A 12839-nucleotide genomic window follows, 5' to 3' on the forward strand; every position below is an offset into this window, starting at 1 on the left:
CTTACTGACTCTTTTATTGTTCTTTAAACACAAAAAATTGCTTTAGGTGGGTTTCACGCCCATAAGTTTCGTGAGGTTTGTTATTATATAGCAAGGCTCTGTTGTTGCAATCCATCATCATAGTTTCTCAAGTAAAATATTATATTTGATATTGTAGGTTTGCCTAGTCGTATATCTCTGTTTAAAGAGGGATTTAGCTGTTAAGACAAATAATGCATACTTGAGTCTACCTGTTATAATAAATGTTTGCACGAGTGGTATGCCTCCTTTGTTTCCGGCACCGGGGTTTTGCTACCTGCCATATTATCTGTATTTTCTTTATATATTAATGATATCTTATCAATGCAGCCAAATATGCTTTGTACTACATGCATTATCATGATCCTTTTAAATATTCATGTTGTTGCTGCTGTGACCTCCTTGAATTACTCTTAGATTATAAATGTTACTAGTTAGCAATATATCTAATTTTTCAGACCCGAAGCCTTTTCATTCCTACCTTCTCAATTTTCATACACTAACTTCCCTTGCCGGCTTGCCATGCATTTGAAAATTTTATAAATTAGTTGTGAGATTTTTCCTTCTTGTTTTGCTGTACACAATTGTAAAATATCATAGATTATTGTTTTTAGTTTTTATTGAGACTTGAATAGAAAGTGAGCTGCTATGCTAGTTACAGTGGCAGGGACGGAACTGAACTGGAGGGGCACGGGTGACGGCCGTCCCCCCAAAAGTTGCTATTTTTTATCTATAAAATTTCAAAAATTGTTATTTGGTCCCCCCATTTTTTACTTGATTACTTATGTTAAAAGGAAGTCGCTGGAAAAATTGACAATGAATCTGTCATTGAAGTGTTTTACGAGATGAAAATGTTGTCAAATGCAGTTAAAGTAGTATCTATGTATAGTTTGCCTCATTTGATGTTTAAAAGTTGCGTATATGAAGTGATATTTTATCTATCCTTTCAGAATAAATTATGCGATTTAGTTTAAAAGTTCGGCCCCTCCATTTTTTCTTCAAGTTCCGTCCCTGTTCAGAGACAATGACTGCTGCTGGCTCTGTCATTGTCGACTCTCCCATACTTGAAGTATTAAATGGAACATTGAATTTATTTCATAATTAAGTAACAGGGGCCGGCCAAGTGCCAACTATGTACTATCTAACAGTCCTTTATGAATTTTGTCCTAATGTATAATCTATTTTTTGGTCATTGAATTATGTATTTTGTTCAATAAATTCATTACTATATATATTGCTGAGCTTTTCCAATAAATGAAGATCGTTTCGTTTAGTCTAGTTACCATTAAGAAGGGTAACTGTTGCTCCTAATTATGTCTGGATGGGTGGAACCTTCGTAAGATTATACTGGAGATTGTAGAAATGAGATCAAACTGAGATCACATGCTTAATTGTTAATCAAGATTCACATTGATATAGTCGCTGAGATAAACATTGAATAATGTTTTAATTTGTTTACTTAAATGTTGCACGAATGGTATTTTGTCAGTATGTCAACACTGAGGTTTGTTACCTAAAACTATATTCTTTTTGGAATCTGGATATATATTATCCTCTAATTATTGTGTTGTAGCAATGACTTTCGTTGTGTGTGTGTGCACGCTTTTTGTTTAGCAAGTTTTGTCTAATGATTTGTGCTTTCAGACCTCGGTTAAGTTTTCTCTGATTCTTCCTGACGTTTATATAACTTGCTTTTTGATTAAGCAGTTATCCGACACTGTGTGACATGATAAAACTTAATCATCTTATCAGGTGAAACTCTGATCAATTTCTATCCTGTTACATTACCATGGACCTCGAATGTAGGCCAAAATTTAGAATCTGGGATGGCTGTTTAGAGATATTGATGTGATATGGACTATAATAATGCAACTAATATACAATAATTTGTTTGCATATGGGTGGTGGTTTCTACTTTCTAGATATTGAATACTGGTAAAGACAATATGATATTTGTGCATGGCTGGCATGTTTCCAAAGTGTTCCCTTTCAGGTTTGCACTTGGCCAGCCAAAGAAGTGACTACAGCTAAGATGTTGTATAATTATTTATTCATTCCTTCTTTGCTTAGATCTGTATTGTTTTTCTATATCGAGGTTCATGGAGACTGACATTTTCATCTATAACTGAGGAAATAATTTTTAACTGTTTAGTTAATTTATGTTTTTACCATAATTATTTCTTTGAGGAATGAAGTAGGTTGATTCTCTGAATGTCCCTGCAGGCCTGGTTAATTATCAGTAGGAGATGCAGGCATGCGATTCCAAATTTTATCTGTTTATATAATTTTGAAATGTTTCTAAATTATTATTTTTTCCTTCGAAAAGGTTAACAGGGAATCTGCAGAAACTGACTCCCTACTTTAACTTTTTCTAGTATCATAATATATGCTCATATATCTTACCCTTTCCAGATTCTAATTCAAATGAGATATGCATTATATGCTATATGTTTCAGTTACTATGTCAGATGGGTTTCAATTGGTTACTAATATACTGATGGAATTTTATATACGATGTGGTGAAGAAATCATAAATCATAATTTGGATGTAATAATTATTCACTTCACCAATTGTTTTGGATATGTAGGAACCCATGAACATAGAAATTTAATGAGATTAGTGTATGGGAGATTAAACTTAGGATAAGGCTTTTTTGAAGGATTATACCATATCATGCTTTGTGAGATAAATTTAGTGACATTGATTTAATTCTTATCATATCTGTTGCAAAATTCCTCCATGGATATGTTTTGCATTATCAGATAATCCTGGAAATGAAGAACACAGTGACAGTATGGTGGAGACCGAGGTATGTGAAACATTGAAGTACTATATTGGAATTGTGTATATACATTCGAAAATGAGCATGTAATAGCTAATAGTTTTGTTTACATGTTTATACAATGCAAAATTGAGTTCCACAAGCTTATCCTCTAATATTCGGATACTTTTGCAGATGTCAAGAATCACAGATCATACTACTTAATTACTGGGAAACAATGTTGAGCAGAGACGCTCTTGTTCTAATGAAGTGCCTAAACATGCTCTCCAAGCCATTCTCAATGCCTTCAACATCACTCTCCAAGGTCTTTACTCGATCCACTTCATTTACATCATGCTGTTGATCTTCACTTGACACAGCACCCTTGTGCATCAGTTTTGAAACTTGCAACCACTTTGTAGTAGCCTTTGGCTTCAATATAGGTGTAGATAAGAATAGCAAAACAGATTGAAAGACAGAAACACTTGCGGCAGTGACTTCTTTTAGTGATCTAATCACTGCACCTAGGTGCTGATCTTGATCAAAGATTTCTAATACACTGCTTTTGGTATCCACTTGCTTGAGAGATGCAGTCAATTTTTTCGAATCCTTGTTAATCGCCTTTCTGAAAGCTGCAAATTCCGCGCTTGAGTCCCCCTTCTTCCTTCTTAAAGCAGACAGAAGCTCTCTGGCATGAACTTTAATCTCTGACATAACATCTCTTGTATTCCCACAGATATCCAAAAGCCTCACCGATTTATCCATCAACTCATTGACACACTTCTCGTTCTGATGGTGAGAAAGCGCTTGCTGGGTCAGTGGCAAATTCAGAAACTCATCTGTATATTTGTACAACTCCCCAAGCCTGCACAGACCATCACAAACCGTGTCCGCTGTCAAAACATCAGAAGCCTCCGCTTCCCATGATCTGATCCTGGTAAGCCCTTCTTCGATCTTGCAAGCACTCGGATGCAACGTCGACGGGAAGCTAGTCGATCGAACAGTGCAACGTTTGTTGAATTTCATTGAAGTAGCCATTTTCTTAACTTGTCAAAACTTTTGATCTGCCAAGCTCTGAAAATATTTGATACCTCAACCTTCAACTCTCTGCTATTTATATGCTGATACCCTAGGATATTATACAAATGTATCTAGATATTATTATAAAAATATCGGCAACTAGCGGATGAAAAGGACGTATTTAAAATTTCACGGGTAACTCTTCGCACAAGATGGCTCCGCCCCTGTCGATAGTAACGTGGCTGGCATTTCATGTGAAATGGACTTATTTATTTCAATTATTTCATCTTTGTCCCCAGCAAGCTCAACAATAATTTGCCACATTTTTTTAGCATTTTTATAAAAATGCATTAGTCACGCCAATTTGGCCTCCCAATTATTGCTCTTCGAGTGCCACATTTCACTTTTTTCCTACCATCCACATACGTGTAACTTTTTGCATCAATGTGGAAAAAAGATGGTATTATAATCGCAACAGTGGAGATCTGGAGATCTTTCAGCAGATTAAATAAGCTACGGCTATGGTTTATTTGCAAACGTGTTTCCACCGTTTCATCTGCCTTGCTGCCTAACTTGCTTACTCTAGTTTTGATCTTTTTGTACAAGTCAGAGCAAGATGCCTAATCCGCTTAATTTTTCTGGCGAGTTATCGTTTCCACTTGTTTATCATTTTCGTCGTGTATTCGGACTCTCAAATTCTCGACCTCTTGTTATTATCACTAATCGGGTTGAAACGGGGATTTTTCGCGTAAATTTGAAAATTTGGCTTCTAATTATATAAAATTGTTTAAATTATATTATCCAAGCTGTTTAACGTAATTATTTGTATTAATTCTAAATCATGTTTATGTTGGTGTGCTAATTGTTGGTTGTATGATTAGGAAAAAAACAGGTAGAGTGGGATCTAAGGTGATTAATAAGCTAATTATTGATAGATATGGGTTTACAAACTTACAATGAATGCAGACACATGTTTAATAAATGTATACACGAGTGCTATGTTCCACATTGTCTGCGCTAAGGTTTGCTACTAGCTGGCTTTCACTTGTCTCGTCCTTCAAGTGTTCTCTCTAGTCTCTACCGTTGGAAAAAATTCTATTGAATAATTTTTTAATCGTAAGTGTTCAAGAGCTTAATAAGGGTAATTTTGCGATAAAACCAGATTAGCTGCGCTTAAAAAGTTAAAATTACTGGTTTGTTGTTGTGGGCCTCTACTTAATAGGTTTAAATCATTTGAGTAGCTTTAAAAATTTTGTGGGCTTAAAAGTGGGCTCTGCATGCACCACATGGCAAGATAGTGTTAATAGAAAAACAACTTGTCAAGATAATTATTATTTAGTTTATGTTAGTTTAATCAATCAATTATAAGTTTAATAAATTATTAAATTCTAATCAATATCTATTTTTTGTTTTTTTAAACTTATATTAACTAATATATCAGTCAATTCCATTAAAAATACTCTGATTTCTAATTATAATTTCTACCTAGTAACCTAGAAGAAGATTAGATTATATAATTAGATTTTCAGGAGCCGTAAAACATCGTTGTGAGATGGAAAATTAGTTGGAATATAAATAATAAAATAAATCTATTAATATGAGATCTTTTAAGATGCGCTCGAAAATAAATTTGCATAAATTCAGTCTAAAATAAATAATATTATATTATTTTGAATTATGACTCACTCAACAGCTTAATAAACAGTTCACAATTTCAGATTAATAATAAGTCCGACTCTCCCAGAATGGCCACGAGATAGACGAGTCATCCTGCATTTTATTTTTGAGCTCATCTCGAAAAATTTCACAATAACAAAATTATTTGACCTTAATATTCTAACTACCTGCCCAGGTGTGCCAACTCCCCACACTTGCTAGTATGTTTAATACAAAACCTACATAGTGGTATCTTCTTGTTGAAAGAATATTATATATTATTTACAAAGTAAGGACCAGTTGATTTGTCTGATTATGAAATTCTTGAGAAAACAGATAACTTTTTTTATTTAATAATAATAATAAAAAACAAAAATACTTTTTCACAGCTAATATATAAAATTGTTACATACTTGGCCTAATTATTGTAAATCTAACTAATTATGGTTCCAAGAAAAGGACATTTTTTAAATAAATCTAATAATGTGATAATTAGAACGCACTCCATGACATGGTTCACACAAATAAGATCTGAATAACTTCAAACTTGGGTATTTATATACGACTATAAGAGTATTATAGGCGCAAAAAAAATGACATAATAATTGAGTGGAAAAATTTAATTGATATTATTAATAGATGTTTGGACTTTTTTTTAATAAAATATTAACACATACTTACTTTGTGAATCTGGTGGTACACAATTTCATATATCAAATATTTTTCATTGTATATACAGACGTACATTTCTCACACTGTCGCACAGATTCTTAACATACCGATACAAAATTACATGCTGAAGCTCCTTTCCACCAACAAGGCCTGAAACCGTCTAATATCCAAAACATTCAATCAAAATCTTTTCTATTCCCTTTTGTAATATCAGCAAAAAGTCGAAGAAAAAATATATACAGCCTAGATACATCTTCCTATAAAAGATTTCATCCTAGATTTTCTACAGGCTAATTTATAATTTGGTACCACCGTCAACTTATTATTCTTGTAAAAGGGTTCATGAACCCATGAAAGTCGGTTGCTAATTTAAATGAAATGCAGAACTTGTACGTACATTTGTCTGCATAGGATGTACCTTCAGTACACAATAACATTGAGATTTTTGTTTAGATTAATTGTCTGGGGATATTACATGTTTTTAAAGAAAGAGCAATAGGATAAGATTATATATGTCATATGTATGTATGGGTTCTTATATTAAAGTTATTAATATATTATTATAAAGCATGCAGGCTTAACTTTGGCAGAGAAGATGGAGTTATATTCTAACTTGTGCATGGCTGTCAATGTTTAAGCAATGTCCCCTGTTAAGGTTTGTAGCCGTAGATAAAAATTTGATCTAAGATGGCCTGAATAAGAATCAGAATATTTTCCAATAATATTAACTTAGTCCAAAACTGGTGTTAATTTTAATGAATAAAGGCAGCTGACTCGTGCAAGAGCAACTTAGATTTACTTTTAACAAAAATAAGTTCCTTTTATTCAAGAAAAATACACTTCTATTCTGTTAATATATATCAATATTTGCTGACTCTATATGAACATAATCAACATACTTATAACTAGAAATACTTGATTATTGTATGTAACTGCTCCAAAACAATACATCATTTAAAAAAGTGAAATTTTTCCAAAATAATTGTTCAACACTTTCTTAACAAATGCAAAACAATTGGTCCCACTGTTCTCACATGAACCACTATCTAAATCTATATATAAATACGATTCTAATACATGTATAATAGAACCATTAAAGACTCACTCATATTGGGTTCACACAATTCTTAAATAATATAAGAGATAGGAAGTTTAAAAGGATGCATTTCATTTTATATAATAAATTTTAAATGACAGTATTTGAGTTGTTATTTCAAATATCCATATGATGAAACCGGGTTTCCAAACAAATTATAAATATAGTGATATTATTAAATAACCTTGATCTCTGAACCTAAACGTGTTATCATTAAGAAACCGGCTAAGGTTATGAAATTAGGTTAGTTTGTTTCATGAAATTATAATTTGTGTAATTAGTCTCCTCATTATTAATTTTAAACATCATACATTGTTATAAACTTATTCATTTTTCTAATATAGTAGGAATGTGAATTGGGAGGGAAGGAATTGAAAGGATCCTCTGAAACAGTTTCACGTGATTTAATTTTGAAACAAATATAAAGATCTTTAAGCTTATCGGTTTAGATATAACACTTTGGATCTTAGTTGCATTCATTATTTATACATATAGAAGCAAAGAAGAAGAAATCATGGAATAGAGAAGAGACTATATGTGATGGAACTCAAATGTTTGTATATATTTACTCATGGAAAGAACTAATACAGTTCTTTCTCTTTACATTTCAATCAGCATCTATAAACTAATCAATCCTCTAAAATTCGGATAGTTTTGTCAAAACATCTAATCACTGCGAAACAATGTTAAGCAGAGAAGTTCTTATTCTAACAATGTGCCTAAACATGCATTCCAGTTCGTTTTCAATTCCTTCAACTCCGGCCTCCAATGCCTCTAGTCTTTGCTTCAGCAAACCAGACTCTTTAGTTGAACCCGATGTTATACTTGATAATTCCGCGTCCACCTTCTCCATTTCATTCATTTGTTGATGATCTTCACATGCAACTCTGTTTTTGTGCATGAATCTTGAAACTAATGACCACTTTGTGGATTTCACCTTTGTGGATGTTGCTAAGAACACGAGTACGTAGTTGAATACAGAAATAGTGGTGGCAGTAACTTCATTGAGTACTCGAATAACTGAAATTAAGTGTTGATCTGAATCAGCAAATTGAGAGCCACTTGTTCTGTTATCTAGTTGGTTAAGAACTGCGGCTAGTCTTTTGGCATCTTTGTTTATTTTCTTTCTGAACAATGTGTACTTGGTAAAGCTACTTGGATCGCCTTTAGGCCTCCTTCGTAGACATGAATGAAGATCTGCAGCGTTTACTTTAACTTGTGACATAATATCTTTTGCACTTCCACAGATATCTAGGAATCTGATGGATCCATCCAGCAACTCGTTGAATGGGTCGTCGTGTTGAAGGGCAGAGAGGGCTTGTTGAGTCAGTGGCAGATTGAGAAGATCGTCCGTGCATCTATACAACTCGCCTAATCCAGATAGGCCGTTGCAGATGGTCTCTGCTGTTGGTGCATTTGTTGATACTTCAGCTTCCCATGTTTTAAGCTTGTTCAGCTCCTGATCCATCTTGTAAGTACTCGAATGTGGCCTGCAAGGTAAGCTAATTGATCGAATGCCACCACGGGGTTTGTTGCATCTCATTGAAGCAGCCATTGTTTGTTTCTGTGTTAAGAATATGAAGTTATGTGAAGTGTTGATATCCAAACCTCTGTTGCATTTTGTTATATATAGACAAATGCTAAGACAAGAGCAAGATTAGTTTTAAAATTATGGGACAAAGTAATGGGCATGTGATCAAGATGACCTTTGCTATTTTTTAAGTCTTGGTATTTGGTGAAATTCATTGGTCATTTTTGGTGTGGCATGCTCTTTGAGTGCCACATTGCCATCTTTTGCGCAGCTTCATCTACGTGCATTCTGCATATGCAAAAGTTGAATCAAAGGGGAGATTTCAAGTCATCAAGAAAGTATTTAACAATAGATTTTAATATGATGCTGCAGATTGTGTGATCTTTCTGGGGATTAATAAATAATTACAGATGCAGATGAGATTTCTGGAGTAGGATTGAAGATACATACCAGATTAGTTTAAGTGATTGGCCATAAATATTCTAAAATGGTTGCAGGTATGTGTCTTTTGTAGACGTGTCTCCACCGTATTGCTCGATTTTCTCTCTTATTGGATGTCAGTTGCTGCCCAACTTGCTAACTCTTAGGTGAGTCATGTCTCTTTCTATTTTTTATGTCTAGCTCCCACTTATTGGTAATGCAGTGCTCATCTTAGGCCCTTGTTATTGTTACAACTCACCGTCAGAAGTAAGGCATGCGTACATCTTAGTCATCGGACCTCCGAAAAATAGTATATTCAGTTTGATCTTGTAACACAATCTTCTTTCACTAATACAGAGTTCTCATCCATTTGACTTTAGAACATGGTAAATTTTTAACATAGCTTCAGGTACAAGAAGGCCCCAGACCAATGCACCAGGGATTATCCTAAATGCATGTATTAGGACAACTAAACTATTGAGATTAACAACAATCTTGGTAACATATATCTCATTAATGATTGGTTTTTGTTTTATCTGGAGCTATAGTGCTCATTGTTTATTTTGGCGCCCACATATGTGTAAGGGACTAAGGGTCATATTGATTGGTCTATTTCATGCATGCATCTATTAATGACACTCTCACCCTTGTGCTTATACATAGATCTTCTTGGATTTATCAAAGTCGGCAGCCATTAAATTTGCAGACGGTGGCTTGCATTTAAGTTGTCTAAATGAGAAGAACCTTGTACAAATAATGCAGAGAATTACTAGTACCAGTACTCTGTGGATTTAGCTAGATCATTAAGTTCTTAAATTATTGATCTAAGATTATGATGGATATGGTTGTTAATTCTACATGTTTGCAAGAGTGGCATGTTTTACAATAATGTCTGCACTGAGGTTTGCTTGGATTATTGTACCTTTCCATATGCAAAGTACATTAGTACTAAACTACAAGATCTACAGCTAATATATACGTTTTCAGATTAATCAATCTTGACAAAGTCTTCCTTTTGTTGATGAATTTTAATGGGTGCAATTATGTTTTTGTTGTTAATCATCAATTTTATGATTAAGAAGCTTACGAAATAATCATGTACAGATGTGTATAAGATAATCATGTTCTGAGTGAAAATTATTTTAGACTAAAATTAATCATGCACAAATTACCGGTTACAGTGGTGAGAAAATAACAATAGTGCAGATCACTTGAACCATTGAACTTTGTTAGAATATAATATGATCCTGGTAAGCCCTTCTTCTAACACCTCGAGGTTTTAGGAGAATTGATCACTTAACATGGTATTAGAGCTCTGTATAATAGAGAGTTGTGAAGAGTTTCTAGTTTCTATTCAAGCCCAGACATGTACATATATGATACTGAATATGGTTTAAACCTGGTAACTTAGCAAAATTTCTGCCTAAACCTTTTACCCGTCTAAATCAAGTTATCATGTGTGCGTTTTATTTGTTTTTTTTACTTAATCTCGTGGGTCTTCTTGATCCTGATGAACCTTTGGCATAACTGAACCAAGTCTGTAGTTACTTATTAGTAATAGTATTGCAAAAACCATAAGAAAGCACAATACCATAGTCTACAGGCTGATATAAGTTTATATTTGATGAAACACTTCAGCAAAATGAATGGAATAAATCCAAAGAAGAGAAAATGTTACACTGAGCTAGCTTGAGCTTGATGGAGATCTTAATATTTACTTTTTAATAAGTTGTAGAACAAGGATTGCATGCAATATTATGATGTTCGAAGAGCCAAAGGTATTCTGAGAATAAACAAAAGCAAATATATATGTAGCCGTAGAAGATTAATCTTGTAAATGTTCCAGTATAAGTATAAATATCCCTCATTTACATTTCAGTTGAACTAATAAATGAATATGTAAAACTAAGGCACTTTCTGATGCTAGATCTATAAGCTGGAGATGATATTTAGAAAAGATGCTCTTGTTCTAATCAATCTTCTGGACATGCACTCGCTTGCAGATTCAACGAGTTCAATGCCATCATGGAGTGCCTTTAGCCTTTCTTGCGCGATTTCAATCTTTTCACTTTCACACGAATCATATGAGTCTAGTGCAGAATCAACTTTTTCCAACTCATTCTTGTTTTGGAGTTGCTCTTCACAGGTTACAGTTCCCTTTTGTATTAATTTTGAAACTAATGACCATTTAGTTGACTTGGATTTGGAAACTGGTGAAGAAAAGAACAACAGGAGGGACTGGAAAACTGATATGGCCACTGAGCTAACTTCCTTTAGTACTCTGATCACCTCTGACAAGTGGTAATCTAAGTCGAAGATTGCTGAGCATGTGATTTTGATATCCACCTGCTTTAAATCTGCAATCAATTTTCTAGCTTGTTTTTTCATCTTTCTTCTGAATGAATTAAATTTTGATATGCTGGTGGCAAGGGTCAAGTCTCCCTTCTTTCTTCTTATCGCAGATTGAAGATCCACAACGTGTTCTTTAATCTGCGACGTGAAGTCCCTTGTGGTGCCACATATATCTAAAAGCCTCACAGATCCATCCAACAACTCATCAACCCATTTCTCTTGGCGATGGTTAGAAAGGGCTTGTTGCGTAAGTTGCAAGTTTAGAAGATCAGCAATACACTTATACAGACCTTCAAGTGTCAATAGGTCACTGGAGACCGCAGATGCATTACAAGATGATGATACATCGCGGGTTTTGAGCTTCCTAAGCTCCTCATCAATTTCAACTATATTTGGATGTGATCTTGAAGGCAAGCTAATCGATCTGATATGATGACTGTTGTTGGCTTCTGATGCACAAGCCATTTTTGCTATATTGTCAAAAAATTCAGAAGATTTGAACTTTGAATGGTATGTAAAAACTGCAGACTTTGCTATTTATATCACCACAATGCAGGGGACAGAAGATCAAAAAAATGATGCTAGTGTGGGCTCTCCCTTAAAACTTGTTAATCTGTTACAACTTGTCTTACAAAATGCACTAAAATTTGACAAAAATTGCATGATTCATCTCCTTGTAGCTTCCTCATAATGTGGTATGATTGACACCATTACAAAATGTTAACTAATAAAAAATTGCAGCTGCATCACCTCCATATAAATTAGCTGGCAATGCTGTCTCTGTCTCATCCAGAACATACTCATGTCATTGTAACAGCAACACAGCATATTTCTTTATTAGATATGATAATGCAGGGAGATACATGAAATTTCAGAGAGATTTTCATTAGCCATTGCAGAAAATTAGCACACGAATTGTTTGTCTGCATCGTACAACAATCTTTCATTTCGTGCTACTGCATTGTTATTTGGATGTCGATGAGAATATGAGATTGGGGATCATGCATAGACAAAATCAATCTAGCTCTTTCTTTAATAATGCATGATTATAATGCAGGCTAACAGGCCTAATGAGGGATTATATTAAGTTTTAGCAAGCGTCCAGGGGCTCTAAATTTCCGGGAAATTTCAGTGGAATTATTGGGATCATACGGAGATGATGTACCATATTCATATATTAAGGATCATATTGAAAATAATTAAAAGATTCCAATGGATTTAGTTGGTAAGATGGTCTTTGTTTTTAATATCTGTACACGAGTGGTTTGCTGTCATAATTCAGTGGGTGTTCTTTGGATCAGGGTGATTCTAT

At 34.0% G+C, this 12839-nt stretch overlaps 3 protein-coding genes across 3 annotated transcripts; all 3 read right to left on the reverse strand.

Annotated features, from left to right (window-relative positions):
- Positions 1-2829: 2829 nt before the first annotated feature.
- Positions 2830-3913, reverse strand: LOC108197524 (uncharacterized). The gene has a single exon (XM_017365170.2). The coding sequence runs from the start codon at positions 3816-3818 to the stop codon at positions 3006-3008; it is 813 nt and encodes a 270-aa protein (XP_017220659.1). The 5' UTR covers positions 3819-3913; the 3' UTR covers positions 2830-3005.
- A 3855-nt stretch (positions 3914-7768) lies between these two features.
- LOC108199197 (uncharacterized) lies at positions 7769-9325 on the reverse strand. The gene has a single exon (XM_064082607.1). The coding sequence runs from the start codon at positions 8777-8779 to the stop codon at positions 7895-7897; it is 885 nt and encodes a 294-aa protein (XP_063938677.1). The 5' UTR covers positions 8780-9325; the 3' UTR covers positions 7769-7894.
- Positions 9326-11104: 1779 nt separating this feature from the next.
- LOC108199196 (uncharacterized) lies at positions 11105-11992 on the reverse strand. The gene has a single exon (XM_017366930.2). The coding sequence runs from the start codon at positions 11990-11992 to the stop codon at positions 11105-11107; it is 888 nt and encodes a 295-aa protein (XP_017222419.1).
- Between the last annotated feature and the right edge of the window lie 847 nt (positions 11993-12839).

This window comes from Daucus carota, chromosome 8 (genome assembly GCF_001625215.2).
Source record: "Daucus carota subsp. sativus chromosome 8, DH1 v3.0, whole genome shotgun sequence".
Taxonomy (NCBI): Eukaryota; Viridiplantae; Streptophyta; class Magnoliopsida; order Apiales; family Apiaceae; genus Daucus; species Daucus carota.

Excerpts from the sequence above, each read along its gene's own strand:
- LOC108199197 (XM_064082607.1), bottom strand. The coding sequence starts at position 8,779 with ATGGCTGCTTCAATGAGATGCAACAAACCCCGTGGTGGCATTCGATCA.
- LOC108197524 (XM_017365170.2), bottom strand. The coding sequence starts at position 3,818 with ATGGCTACTTCAATGAAATTCAACAAACGTTGCACTGTTCGATCGACT.
- LOC108199196 (XM_017366930.2), bottom strand. The coding sequence starts at position 11,992 with ATGGCTTGTGCATCAGAAGCCAACAACAGTCATCATATCAGATCGATT.